General features: G+C 47.1%; 1 protein-coding gene across 4 annotated transcripts in view; it reads left to right on the top strand.

Moving 5' to 3' along the window:
• Lyn (LYN proto-oncogene, Src family tyrosine kinase) overlaps positions 1 to 8,850 on the top strand; it is a 111,189-nt gene extending 102,339 nt beyond the window's left edge. For all 4 annotated transcript variants that reach the window (XM_048420670.3, XM_048420668.3, XM_048420671.3 and 1 more), the window contains exons 11-13: positions 1,180 to 1,333; positions 3,087 to 3,218; positions 7,487 to 8,850. In XM_048420670.3, the coding sequence (XP_048276627.1) occupies positions 1,180 to 1,333; positions 3,087 to 3,218; positions 7,487 to 7,689 (489 nt within the window). In that variant the 3' untranslated portion in view covers positions 7,690 to 8,850. The remainder of the gene's footprint in view (positions 1 to 1,179; positions 1,334 to 3,086; positions 3,219 to 7,486) is intronic.
• Positions 8,851 to 15,197: the final 6,347 nt, after the last annotated feature.

Raw genomic sequence — 15,197 nt, 5'->3', positions numbered from 1 at the left:
TTTGGAGCTGTGCCACGTTGGCTACCAGCGCACTAAGTGGTCGTTTCTACTCTCTCTACTACTGTTTATTTGACTTCCTCATCCTTGCCCCATGGTCTTGCTTGGTTGTCGGTCTGCTCCGTTCATCCCAAGGGACTATGCCGGGAGGCTCTGGAGATCTGGTACCACACCCCTTCCTTAGCCTGACAGAGAGGATCTCATTAATCAGCACGCCGCTCACATCCTGCTCCTGATGCCTTATGAATGTTCTTGTATTGGCGCATCACATCCTTCATTCCTGTTGTCCCAGTTCTGGTTTCTGCCACAAAGTAGCATGGACCGGATGGCTCAGGAAAAAAGGCATTTATTTCCCATAGTTCTAGGGACTTCCAGGAGAAAATGTCATCACATTCAGTGACTGGCATGGGCTGGTTCTCCTTCACAGACAGCATCTTAATAACTATGGCAGCCTAGGGTAGAAGGGACCAGGAAGCTCTCTGTGGCCTTTTATATGAGGTCACCAAGTCTGCCCTGCCTCCCTGACATAATTACTTTGTGACCACCAATACATTAAGGATAATATGGGGGGGGGGTCATTGTGTCAATATATAAACTTGGGGGACAGAAACATCCAGAGCATAACATATGTTTCCTCACTGAAGAATGACATCTGCCCATCAGCCTGGGCAGGTTTTACAGGCAAAATAGTTTTTACACTTTAAAAAACATTGAAATATGCTGTTATTAAAAAGAAAAACAAAACAAAACAAATGGTATTGCCATGGGGTTGAAGAAATAGCTCCCCAGTTAAGACCTCGTTCAGTTCCCAGAGCTCTTGTCAGGCAGCTCACAATTGCCTCTAACTCCAGCTCCAGGGGACTCTAATGCCCCCTTCTGGTCTCCATGAGCACCTGCACTCAAAGTTTACATTCCCGCCCAAAGACACAACACACACACACACATGCGCACATGCACACGCGTAATGCAAAAATAAAATCTTTTTTTTAAAGTTGTCCCCGTTAGAGAGGTTAGGGGAAGATTTTAGGAAGGACTTGAGGGTGACTTTATCACTCTCCTAAAACCTCAATCAGAATAATTCCCATGAAAGGATGTCAAACACTCAAGGATTGTGGAGTTTTTCTTGAGGGCAAACCATGACTGCTTACCTAAAATGCAAACCTGGGCCCATTCCATTTGCAGATCGCAGAGGGCATGGCGTACATCGAGCGGAAGAACTACATTCATCGAGACCTGCGAGCAGCTAATGTCCTGGTCTCGGACTCCCTCATGTGCAAGATTGCAGACTTTGGTCTCGCCAGAGTCATCGAGGACAACGAGTACACAGCGCGGGAAGGTAGGTGCACAGAGTTACAGGGTCTTTTCGATGCCAGCACATCGTGCACTTCCCGCACCTCCTACCCACATGCCTGATGCCCTTCCCTTTCCCACCCCCCACCAACCCACCATGTGTTCCCTCTCTTCCACCTTCAAAACAGGGCCTTGCTTTGTAGCCAATATGTGTATGATTGGATGGTCTGGCAATGGGAGAAAATCTACTACCTACATATCTGACGGAGGGTTAATTTCTAGAATATACAGAGAGCTCAAAAAAAAAAACTACATAACAGAAATATTAATTATTTTCTTGCTGTCTTGTTTTATTTTTTTTTAATTGCCAAAAGAAAGTAGCTAAAGACTACGTATTTGGTGCCCTAGTCAAGATGTGCCCCGATTGTAATTTACTTTTTAAGGAATCCTCTCCTGGCTAATGCCACTTAATACCGTCACAAAGCTGGTGAACAGTGACATCAGTCCTTCATCTTTGTTCTTTTTGGAGATGTTGTTGTTTGCTTATTTTACATTCCTATACTGGGGGTTATTAGTAGAGTACATGCTTGCTAGGCAAGTGTTCTCCCATTGAGCTGTAGCAGGATCTCGTGTAACCCAGACTGGCCTCAAACTCTAAGTCTTGTTGCCTCAGCCTCCCAGTTGCTGGTGTGTGCACCACACTCCCAGCCTTGTATGTCAGTCAGTTAATCAAAGTCAAGCAAAACTAAATTTGCCAAAATGAGGATTACCCTGCGAGTCGTACGTGTGCTTTCCTGGACTGTGGGGGTGTTTGGGGCGCCTTCTGTGCGGAAGACCACAGACGAGGGACCCCAGAGGTTCTGCAGCCCCAGAGAGCCCTCTGCAAGGAGCTGAGCTAGGATTCAAGCCAGGGAATCCAACCTCGGAGCGAGAATTGATTCTGCTGGTTTTGATGATACCAACAAGCACTGAGCCTTTGAAAAAAAATAACTGTTCTGTCAGATGTTGCGGGCATGCTGACCTTGGGGTCTGGATTACACATGGGCACAAAGACAGAATGGAGCTTGTGGAGATCACACCAAACAGCAGCAGTAACTCTCCTCTTCCCTCCCATCCTGCCCCACTGTTCCGGGTTGTCAAGGGGTGATGCAGGAATTAGTGATACTGCCCAGCACACACAGTGCCACAAAACTCTCTTTAGTGTTCTTGTAGGGACTTCCCGTTTTTAGTAAGACGCTGCAGAAGAAACTTCATGCCAAGACACAGTAAAAGCAATGTTTTCAAGCGATGGCCACGAACCCTTAGCCGTTCCATGATTTTTCTTTAATGAGAAAAATCTGAACTGTTTTGTGGGGAAGGGTCAATGGGGATATTTTGATATGTTTGTTTGGCTTGGTGTTTTGAGGTCCTGCTTAGCTGTCTGGGTTGGTTTTAAACTCTTAGGATCAAGAGATCCTTCTGCCTCATCTGAGACTACAGGAAAACACCAGCATGCTCGACGCTATAAAATGTCTATGCTGAAGATCAGTGTTAAAGAGTCTGGTTTGACAGAAAAAATACACACTAAGCAAAATGTCTTTGCATGGTATGCCATGTCCTTTTGTGGTTAGAGTTAGGTCAGTTACAGTGCCCCCTACAGGATCCAAAAGAAACTGTGCTTCTAAGGGAGGGCCCACAAAGGGAATGGCATTTGACACCATGTCCGTTAAATAACTTGAATTTCTAAAAACTCAAAGGAGAGAATGATCCATGGCCTTCCAGTCTGAGCTCTGAGTAAAAGCCCGTGTCTCCCTCTGCAGGTGCCAAGTTCCCTATCAAGTGGACGGCTCCAGAGGCCATCAACTTTGGCTGCTTCACTATCAAGTCTGATGTGTGGTCCTTCGGAATTCTCCTGTACGAAATTGTCACCTATGGGAAAATTCCCTACCCAGGTACCGCTCGCCTGCTTCCCTCTCGCGTGTTCTGTGTGAAGGAAGAGCTAAACAGCCTGAAGACGTTTACAAAGTAAAATAGCGCCATCTACCCCAAATCCATGCTCCCGATAGAGCTCTGGGATGTTCTCTTTTGTGAAAATCTTTCTGAAAGATGGTTGGATGCTTTTTGGCCTTTATCCTATTCTTCCGTCTCTGAGTCCACCACTTCCTGCCTTGTCTGCGCTTGGCACTGCTCTGGGTGCTTAAATGAGGCACCTTAGACGCTGATGGCCTCCTCCAAGGCAGGGCTCCAGATGGGGCAGAATGTACGAGAAACCAGGGCCTTCAACATCTTCTACTTGTGAGAACTCAGGTGGTGAGCAGGGTGGTAGGGTCTCTCCCTGCAGGAGGTAGTTGCTGCTGTTCAGCAGTGAAGGACTCTTCCAATCTTAGGATGTCACTGAGGGCATCGGTCATATTTACTGCTGAATTTCATTGTTCTACTGGCTCTGCCTTCCTTCAGAGTCTGTATTGACATGAAGAAGGGTTCTTCTCAAATACCCAATTTCTCATTAGTGTCTTTTAGTCAAAACTGTGTGAATAAGATGAATTTAAAGCTAAATTTTTTAGTGGCTGGAGAGATGACTCAGCAGTTAAGAACACCGGCTGCTCTTCCAGAGGACCTAGGTTTGATAACCAGGACCTACATGGTAGCTCACAACTGTCTGTAACTCCAGTACCCGGGGATCTATCTCTTTGGCCTCAGGAGCTTTCTGCCATAGGGTGAGGAACTTGTATGGCTTCAACGCACGGTAGAAAGCAGAAGGGCAAGCAGGCTCGTGCAGAATGAGCTAAGTGGAGGGGATGGCCTCACTTCCTAAAAACTCTCTCTGGGTGACTAATGTGGGCCCGCAAGAGCAAGCACTGGTTCCTATGAGAAAAGCATCCATCTTGCTTACCAGCCTAGCTCTCTCTCTCTCTCTCTCTCTCTCTCTCTCCCTCCCTCCCTCCCTCTCTCCCTCCCTCTCTCTCTCAGCAGGGTTTCTCTGTAGCTTTGGAACCTGTCCTGGAACTAGCTCTTGTAGACCAGGCTGGCTTTGAACTCACAGAGTCACAGAGATTTACTTGCCTCTGCCTCCTGAGTGCTGAGACGTGCGCCACCACCACCAGGCCAGCCTAGCCCTCTTTTACAGAGTCCACCTCCCAGTACTTTCAGAATACCATCCAGTCATCAATATGAGTTCCAGGAAGACACGCCCTCCCCAGTCTGTGTACCATGTTTGCAGGGGTGCAGCCAGACAAGCTCTGGGTATCACGCTGCCTGTGATCGCTGTCCTCCCCTGCCCTCGTCAGGGGCTTGCCACTTCATCTGAAGACTTCCCAGCTTGTGTCAGGGTGGGCCAACATGCCTGCTGCTGTCCCTTTCAGTAGGCACTTTGCTTGCCTTTCTTCCCCTTGGCTCAGGCCACCGCTGTCTCTCCCTGATGCCAGATGTCTTGAGCTTCATCAAAGGTGGAGTCTAAGCTTCTGTTTCTCACTCTCTCTTTCACTGCTGTTTGTTTAGGGGTGAATTATGGGGAGGAAGGCAAAAGAGCCTCATTTTTGTCTTAAAACCAAAATTACAGTTATATTTGTGTACGGTTTTTCTGAGAAGAGAGGGTCCCTGCACATGACCTTGCTGCACTCTTACAAGGATACTAGGCTTGAAAACGACACAGGTCTTTTATGTCATTGGTTTGATGTTGTCATGTCACCTCTGGCTTTTTACAGCCAGGAGTGAGCCCAAAATTTCAAATTCATCCTACTGTGAATATCTGCCTTGACCTTAAATGATACTTAGAAAATACTTATAAAGTATATTCTGGTTTTCCCTTTACCCAGAAGTCCCTAAGTCCTTGAATGTTCTACAGTCTTGCTGGATCTCCTGTCATTAGCCCCCAATTTATTTTCTAATCCCTGCACCACATCTTCCTCCTTCCCGTGCTCTTTGACCAGTCTGTCGCTTCTGCGTATTCCTGCTCCCTGAATGCCACTTCCTGCTCTCTGGATATTACCTCCCCTGTCCCCAAGTGAGAACGTCTTTTCCTCTCGGCTATGTGTCACTTGAAGACAGCTCTCTATGGTTAACCATCTCTTTGTACTTCTCGGAACTTAGTGCTACTTCATAACCCATGGTGATTAGTAGCAAGCCCTGTGGAAGGAGTGAAGGATGCAGCGTGAAAGGCTAGAGGCTTCCAGCCCATGGGCGTTTGCCTTCTTTAGCCTAGTCACAAACTGAGCGGCAACTATGAGTCTAGCATGGGTTGGAGCTCTGCCTCCCATCTCCCTTCTTCTATTAGACTTGCCGTATCATGGCTTGCTGTTTGCTTTGGTTCACTCAAGCATGAGAAGACGGGTTTTGGATTCTTCTTTCTTCTCTTTCGAAAGTGGATTCCCCAGACAGGACAGAACGTGCTGCCCTTGGTCTGCAACTTTGAGGACGCTCTTTAGAAAAATCTGCAGGGAGGCTTAGGAGACCCTACAAAGCTTTATCTTCTGTGGGCATCTGACCTTTTATGCAACCAAGGATTCTTCAGGAAGGAAGTGAGTGAGATATTCCTAACCAAGCTTGCAGCCCCACTAGCGCCCTAGAACTTCAAGCAGAAGTAAAACCAGACATTTCTTCAGAAGTGGACCCAAGAGCCAGAGTCACAGAATGTTGTGGAGACCCAAGTTCCAGTTACAGAAAAGTGATACCTACCTGCTCATTGGCTAGGCAGCAAGGACTGAAATCTTCCAGTCAGAGGACCCTAGGAGACAGAGAGGAAAGTGGGATTTCATGAGCAGACTTGAGGAAAATTAACTCACCAGTGAAACAGCTTGGAAGAGATACAAATAGAGGAAAGGGGCTGGAGAGATGGCTCAGCGGTTAAGAGCACTGGCTCCTCTTCCAGGGGCCCAGGGTTCAATTCCCAACAGCCATGTGGTAGCTCATAACCGTCTATAACTCCAGTCTCAAGGAATTTGATATCCTCTACTGGCCTCGTTAGGCACTGTGTGCATGAAATAACACAGACATACACTTGGGCAAAACACCCACACACATAATAAATAGGTGAAATTTTAGAAAAGAGATACGGACTATTACAAAGCTTATTTGATTCTTTCTGTTTAGACACCAGAGCTCCTGTAGGGCAGGGACAAGCATTCTTCCAGGGGTTACATCAGGAGAGGCTCCTTAGCACCCCTGTTCTATGAAGGGAAGTCAGTGAAGGGCTGGAGGGGAATCCAAGGATGAGATGTGTGTAAGATATTTGCAATATTTTAGATGCTAAAAAGAATCTGCCCTGCCAAAGGGGAAACTGGGGGTGAATATTGGACTGGTGCGGTTAATGTAAAAGGCCAGCCAAGTCCCATAGCAATCTGTATGTATGCATTTGCACGTTAGTGTGAGGGAGTAGATGTACAGGCACATGTACATGTATGAGTACAAGCACACACGTGTACACATGCTTGTCGAGGCCAGAGGACAATACTGGGGTTCATTTTTCAGTGCTGGCTATTGTTTTCTTCAGACAATCTCTTATTAACCTGGAATTCACCAAGTAGGCTAGACTGGCGATGGGCTAGCCTCACCTCTGCTGCCCTCCGCTGGCTGCCCCACTCCCACCCCCACTGGCCCCCAGAGTTAGGATTGCAAGTGTGTACCCCCTTGCTGGGTTTTTAATCTGGAATCTGGGAGTCTAATTTGGTTATGATGCCTATGAGATATGCCTGATTTTGCTTTTGCAAACTGATTCCTTGACACACGTGCCCATTCTAGAACATAGTGATTGAGTTGCCTGCAGAGTTCCTGCTCTGTCTTATTAAGTGCTCTCGGGTGGCTGAGAGCATGGCAGGGGAGACAGAAAAACAGGGAGTATTTGCAAACCTGAGACCATGTGTTCCTCCCCTGATAGCCCACTTAAATACCCTGTGGGAGTGGTCCTGGCCTGGCATGCTGGGATTTGGAGTCCAGACCCGTGCAATTCCCAGGCCAGGGGGCTGGGATGGATGCCAGGGGCTAGGGTGACGCTCCCAACTTAACAGAATCCACCTACATGGCTCATTTTAACTTAATCACCTCTTTATGGCCTTATTTCCAATTACACTACCACTCTGAGGGACTGAGAGTTAAAACTTAAACCTATGAATTTGAAGAGAATATCCTCCAACCCATAAGCAGATTGGAGGAAGCTTTTTTTCCCATCCTAGCCCCAGGCTGCCAGCAGTAACTGGGCTGCTGTTTTGTTTGTTTTGGGCCACAGGGAGAACCAACGCCGACGTGATGAGTGCGCTGTCCCAGGGCTACCGGATGCCGCGCATGGAGAACTGCCCAGATGAGCTCTACGACATCATGAAGATGTGCTGGAAAGAAAAGGCAGAGGAGAGGCCGACGTTTGACTACCTACAGAGCGTCCTGGATGACTTCTACACCGCCACGGAAGGGCAATATCAGCAGCAGCCGTAGTGGGCACGGAGTCCTGCCCAATGTAATTAGCAGGAAAAGCAGCCTTCGGGCGCAACCAATCATCTCGCGCCAGGACCCTCTGTGTTCCTGGTTCCTGACGGACAGGCCAGATTAACTCAGGAAGAACACCCTGGACTTGAGATGCTGTTTCTTACAAGGGTGGCCACTGCTCGGTGGGACCACAGACAGAATTCAAACACCCGCTCTCTCCAATACACATCGCGCCGGCTCTACATGGGCTGAGTGACTCCCGGCTCAGAGACTGTTGGCAACAAATTTCCAGATGCAGCAAGAACTAAACTCACTTAGCAAAAATAACCTCATGCACAAGCAGATGTTCCCTGACCTCCATGCTTTGGCTTACTTCTTTAAAAACTACTAATCCAGCCTGTTAGGTTTTACGCGTGAAGCCATCAGCTTTAAGACATCTTTTCTAACTTTGAATGTTTTCGCTGTGGAGATTTCATTCCTCCCCACCTCCGCCCCCCACCACCCGGTCACCCCCAGCCCAGCCCATCCCTACTCCAGTCTGAGACTGTTAAACATTTTCCTTTGTGGTAAGGCGGACTGCCGGGTGGGAGGTAGCACCCGCTCGCCCTGCAGGAGCGCCACGTATGAGCAGGCAGAGACCACTGCTGAACCAGGGCCCTTTGGAGCTACATCATCACCCAGACCTCCCAGTTACGGCAGGAGAGTTCTGCCCTCTGGGGAAATGTTTTTAAAGGTCTGGATATTTCAATTACAGTATTCTCTGAAGGCTTTTCTGACAGGGTCCTTTGGGAGAACTTTGACGTAAGCATAAGAATCTTTACAAGGCCTTCCAAAAAACGTAAAGTCTTTCTTTGACTGCCTCAAATGACTTGAACATTTTATGAATCATACATTTTAGCTGTACTCTAAGAAGTGAAAAAATGCCATGTTTGGGACTATTTTTGTGATTCTTTTCTCTTCTATGAATTGTGTAAGATGTGTGAGAGACTATTTACACCTGCAGGTAGGAAGGAGGTGGCCACGGAGAAGCCTCCAGCAGGACCCACCTGGGTATTGCACTGTAAACTCCAGTTGGAAACCGCTGTGTCCGCCCCTTTCACTTACGCTATTGTGTACATACTTAATAATTCTATTTTTGATTTTATTTTAATACACTCAATAACATCTTGAGGTTTTCGTCTCGTGTTTCAACTTGAGGTTTTCGACTCTTGTCAGTGCATAAACAGGAGCCAGTTGGTGGGGAGAGGGCAGGAAGAAATTCTGTACAGTCACGTGGCACGAACTTGCCGAGGTTCCTCCATGGCTGGAGCCTTTCAGAGCCGAGGACTGAGGAGTTGATGGCCACGATGCCCGAGGGTCTGTTTTCTAACTGTAAGTTGTCTGTTTACTTTAGCTCGGTGCCTAAGGGAAGGAGTTGAATATTCTTATTTTCCTTAAACTTTAATTTGTCTATTTCTTGATTTCTAAAATAATATCTTTTCAAACTATTCTCAAGCCCTTCGTTTTCAAGTACCCTGTTTACAAACATTGCCTGTGCCCCTTTGGTAACGTGGCTTACAACAGCAGGTTCTCTAACACCCTTCCCTACACATGCTGATTTCAAAACTCACCTGTAGGGTCCAATTGATTTCATGGAAAGGAAGTGCAAAGAGTCCCTAAAGCTAAAGACAGCTCATGTAAGTTGCTAAGAATTTGTTTACCTTGCCTGTTGCTCTCCGTTCTGCTTCCATTTTCCACTTGGCGTCTCTCCTCCATCAAGTAGCTGATCCTTACTTCCACGTGCTGGCTTCATCGGGAGCCATCAGGGGTACCGGGCAGCAGCTGGGGATATTGCTCAGTGAGTAACATGCTTGCTAAGCAAGTCTGAAGACTGCATTCAGATCCCAGACCCTTGTAGAAGGACGGCATTTTCTGCAATTGCAGGGTTCCTACTGGGAGGTGGGAGCCAGGGATGGGAAAGTCCCCAAAAGCTTAAAGTCCAGCTAGCCTGGCACATACAGCAACAAACAAGAGACTCTGGTGAAGGTAAAAAGTGAAGACCAATACCTGAGCTTGACTCCTGGTGCACACACATACTGTACACACACGCACACATAATGCACACACAGGTTAAGAAATCAAATGACAACAAAAGGAGCGGCCGCTTTTTCTATAGTCACATAGTGGCTACATCAATGGCCAAGAAACAGTTACAATTATAAATTTATTTCCATCCTCTACCCCTTCATAAATGGCATCCAAGGGCCACAGCTGCTAAAATGTTTGCGGTGGGAAATGCTACCCTGCCCAACTCAACTGTGCTAAAGGACATGCTCACCCCAGTGTTGACCGCCAGCCCCCTGTTTGCATCACCAGCCCCCACAGCCGGCTGGTGACGGCCTCCCCAGCAGAAGTCACCCAGGTGGGGCTGCTTTCCACTTTCTCCCGGTCCCACTGGTGTCTTCACCTCCTCGTTCCTTTTGTCCACTGGAAGGGCAATTCCACATTTTCACTTCATAAACCTTTTAGGTTTAGTGCAGGTAACCCTGGCTACTTTTGCTGAAGGAAATGTTTATTCTAAGCACACCTACCCAGTATATACTCAAGGGTTGTTTTTTTTTTTAAACCCTTCACACTTTATCAGGATTTTCTCCAGCTCACACAATAGCCCTGAAATTCTTGAAAGATGTCATGACTGAGGGATCGGGTGCATTCAATACTGAAGGACTAAACTGGGGTTTTGTTTATTTGTTTGTTTGTTTTCCTTTTGTTTCCTTATGAGATAAAGTGAGAACAGCGAACTCCAACTACTAGGTCACCGAGAGCACCTACCACCTGAAATCAAATGATTAGAACCCTTCTTAGCAGATTGGCTGTGATTCGGTTAGATGTTCCGTTTGGCAAGGGTATAAACCTCAAAGTGATCCACTACAGTCCACATAGACATGAGGAGAAATTTCGCTAAGTATTTTTTTTATTATATGTATGAAATGCCATGCAAGCAAGCATTTGAGGCTAGCCTGGGCTACTGTCGTAGTTAGGGATTCTGTTGCTGTGAAGAGACAACATGCTCACAGCAACTCTGTAAAGGAAAACATGTAATTGGGGCCGGCTTACAGTTCAGAGGTTCAGGCCATTACCATCATGGTGGGAAGGCAGACATGGTGCTGGAGAGGAGCTGGGAGTTCTCCATCTGGATGTGCAGGCAGCGGGAAGGAAGAGTGAGCTACTGGGCCCAGGCTGAGCTTCTGAAACCTCAAAGCCCAGCCTCAGTGACGTGATTGCTTCAACAAGGCCACATTTCCTGATAGTACCACTCCCTATGGGCCTACGGAAGCCATTTTATTCAAACCACCACAATGCCCTACTGAGATTCTGTCGCAAAGCTAATAAAATGATCATGTAACAGTTAAACTCACCAATACACTTGGAAACACAATCTCTAGGTATTGTAGCTTTCAAATTAAATGTTTTGCTCGTGTTTCTCGTTCATTTTATGAGGGAGGAGGTATTAAAACTGATAACATTTTGTTTCAGCAAGTTATAGGCTGCTGGGTGGAAAGATTTCTAATTTAATTTCCTATGCTTCTGGTGTGCGTATGTGTGTGTGAGAGACATGTGAGGACAAGTGCAGGAGTGTGTGTTGAGACCAGGGGACAGCTCTGCGGTGTCCTTCTCCACCTTGTGTAGGTCCTAGCGATGCAATCAGGCCATCAAGTGTGCATCATCAGGCCGCAGGAAACCTTACCCACCTAGGTGCCTCACTGACACTAACTTCCTGTGCTCTTTTGAGTCTGTTAAATACTTCAGATGGACATGTGAAAAGTACCACAGAGCTCCCGGGGTGGCCCCAATATGGTAGCACTTGCTGAGTGTGAAAACGACAGTAGCAATCTCCATGGTGATAATCTCTAGGTTGCTGGGAAGACGTTAGGAATAATCTAGATTGCCAAGTATAGTCTTAATATAGGGCTAGAGTTATCTGCACGAGAGATGTCATGTCCCAAAGCAAGAAAGATAACTGGCCTGGCGGCGGTGGCGCACACCTTTAATCCCAGCACTCGGGAGGCAGAGGCAGGCAGATCTTGGCGAGTTTGAGGCCAACCTGGTCTACAAAGCAAGTTCCAGGACAGCCAGGGCTTTTACACAGAGAAACCCTGTCTTGAAAAACCAAAAATAAATAAATAATTGTAAGTTCTGTTTACTTCTTAGTTTTATCACTTAGTGGCTGCCGCTAGGTTTTTTTAAGAGTTAATATAATTAATATGCTGAATATTTACTGATAAAACTTCAGTGAACACTAAGAAACTTTTAATCAAGTAAGGCATTTCTGTGGGGAAGAAGTTCCTAGACATTCCCAGCAGGTGGAATGAGGCCTATGAATAGATTCAGATTGGTTTTCGTCACCAGGTGAGTTCCTTGGTCACCTTTTTGTTTGGGGGGTGTGGAGATCTCGGAACTGTGGACGGAGGCACAGGGCTGCCCCTTAGTGGCTTGAGGAATGCAGGAGCTTTAGTGTCGGCACCAGACGCTGGCTGCTGGAAAACCCTCCTAACAGCCATGTAGTTAAAGTCCTCCGAAACAATACATTCAGGTTAATATAATAATGGCACCATGGGACATTTGCTCCGTAGCAGTTCAGTGGGTGGAGACGTGGTATGGACTGACCACAACAAGCTCTCTGTGGGAGCCATGGTGAAGTGCAGGGTCAGGTACCAAAGGTGCTCGAAAGGACTGCATATAGAGACGGGCTTTCTGTCACCTCCAATCGGGCCATGGGAGAGTAACTGTTCTGTGCTGAATGTCCGATGGCAGTCCTGAGATCATAACTGCCCAGAATGGAACTCAGGTGGGTGACTGGATTTTCCCAAAGGGACTGGAAACCATTGGGAGTGACAGAGCAGACAGCCCTTGGTCGCATGAGATAGAACAAGGAAATCTTTTCAAGTTGTTTGCCCCATTGTTCGGAATTGCTTATGTTAAAAAGATATTGAAGTGATCACCCCTAGTCTCTTCCTACCAGCTGGATCTCTTTGGGCCAAGGGCGGTTATTCAGCCCCGTTTCAGCAGACACTTCCCTGTGGAAGAAACCATTTATGAGGGACAGCAACGTTTCGCCTTAAGTTGCCTGCTTACTGTTGACAAGCACAGCAATGGCGAGATAGAAGAAGAAAACCGTTAGAAAAGGGACAAAAGTAGGCGTAGAGTGTGAGGATCATTCTGAGGGGGATGAAGCTCTGAGAAAGGGTTTCCCTGAAACGTGGCACGGCCAAAGGAGGCTTCAAAGATAAGCTACAGGCAGTGATGCTGCGGCAACAGGAGGCACTGCAGGGGACAGGGCACAGCAGGGGCCGAAGCTGCAGCAACAGGAGGCTCGGCAGGGGATAGGCACAGCGAAGACTGGGCTCCTGCCTTCCAGAGCACATGCAGAACTTCCGGGCAGGTTTGTTTCAATGGGTCACTAGGTCCCACACAGCTCGGGCAGGATTCTAGGGTGGCAGTCATCGTGGACCACTTTGAGACCCACTGAATGGCAGACGCTTAGAAACCAAGAAACCTGGATCAGGCCGTGTCTCAGGGAAAAGGAAGTCCAGTTAGGAACGGGCCTCACTTGAACCACAGCCGACAGCACTACCTGACCAGCTCCCACAGTCTGCAGCAGGCCTAGGACTAATCCATAGTACTGCTACCCTGTGCTCCCATCCCCGTCTCCTAGATGAGCCCTCTCAGCCCTCTCAGTCCCAGCTATTTTTGTAAAGCACCAGAAGAAGGTAAAGAGAATGCATATGTGCACACACACACACACACACACACACACACACACTCACACGCACAAAACTCACAGGGTGTGATGGGTGGTTTAGAAGCAGGAACTAGGATAGGTGGAGGTGAGTGCAGGAAGCCTCACTGACTGCTGATGTGAGCCTAAAGACCATGTTAGAGTAGACAGAAGAGGCAAAAAGCATCAAAAGTGAGAAGCAGGAGCTAGAGAGATGGCTCAGTAGTTAAGAACATTAGTTGCTCTTCCAGAGGACCCAGGTTTAACTCCCAGCACCCACATAGAAGCTCACAGCTGTCTGTAACTCCAGCTCCAAGAGATCTGGTATCCTCTTGGCCTCCACAGACAGCAAGCATGCATGGAGGTGTACAGGCAAAACCCTCACGCACATAAAATAAAATGAAAAGTGTTTAAAAAGTGTGTGGGGTGGGGGCAGCGTAGTATTCGCTACGCCTCAGACACCTGAGTGCCATCTCACTGAGCCAGCCCTGCTGGACCCCACAGCTCCCTGGGCAGTGGGTCAGCATCAGAATCATTTTCTGGCAGAGGACAACCAGGCTCGTCTTGATTGTCATGGTGTAAGCATATACTATACACACATGCTTTTAGCCACGTTCATGCGCACCTACACACACATGGCCAGCAATCCCACCAGGAAAGATCTTTTCCGTTGTTATTCTAAGGGGCATATAGGCATGCCGAGGCTGAGCTCTGTTTAACATAAAAAGACTTTAGGAGGCAGAATTCTTGTTACTGTTGCTGCATCTTGGAGACAGCACTCTTCCCTGATATGCGTTGTGCTAATTCTCGGCGATTTGTCAGGTTCTGTTACTGTTCTTTACATAGTGCTGGGATGGAACCCAGGCCTTATCCAAGCCAGATCCATTCTCGGCCACCGAGCCACACCTGGAGCCCAGGATTGTCTTATTCTGTCGCCGAAGCGGTTATTTAAATCATTTCTTTCTCCTAAAGAAACCAGAACTTGAGAACCAAAACTAGGAGTGAATTTCTTCTTAAGTATGAGAAATAATTAACAGCGAGACACCAGCATCTCATTCATTCTCTTGCTTAATCAGTGACACTAATTAATTAATCGTCTACAGCAGAGCAGGAGACAAGCCAGTGAGTGCTCAGAAAAGCTGAAACAGGAGAGTACTTGGGCATTAACCTCACCCTCCCAGACCAACCCTTAGACATACAGGGATGTACATCACCATCATCTTTCTGAACAAAGGTGAGCTAACTGTGTGTGAGCATCAGTGGTGAAGAGGCAGAGATACAGCTCCATGCTGCTGCCCTCTGCAGCATGAGGAAATCCCCTAATTCCTTTTTTTTTTTAAACAAGAAGTTTATTTAAACAACAAGACACTTGACTTAAAGGGAAAACTACCTAGGATCATTTCATTCAAGAGTAATTTATCCCTACTTAAAGACAGATTGCCCTACATGTAAGAGCTACGTACAAAAAAAGTTATATAATTGTCCTTGGTTTAACAGTGATAAATGAAAAACATTAAAATTCTCCGATCAAACAAGGTCTGCAAGGATTTTGTGGTTGGGTTCTTTTGTTGAAACATTGAGAGCAAAATAACTTCCTGGAATATAAAGATAAGAACTGAATGAGCAGGCCACTAATGGAGCAGGGGGTCTTTTCACAGAACCAGTACTTCCCCAGACCACCTCCATCTGCTGTCAATTAAAACAGAACGCTGGCCTTTTAGTGAGAGAGAGAGAGAGAGAGAGAGAGAGAGAGAGAGAG

The sequence above is a fragment of the Myodes glareolus genome, chromosome 16, assembly GCF_982192425.1.
Source record: "Myodes glareolus chromosome 16, mMyoGla1.1, whole genome shotgun sequence".
Taxonomy (NCBI): Eukaryota; Metazoa; Chordata; class Mammalia; order Rodentia; family Cricetidae; genus Myodes; species Myodes glareolus.
Note: the sequence above shows the minus strand (reverse complement) of the source record. Positions and strands in the feature narration are given on the sequence as shown.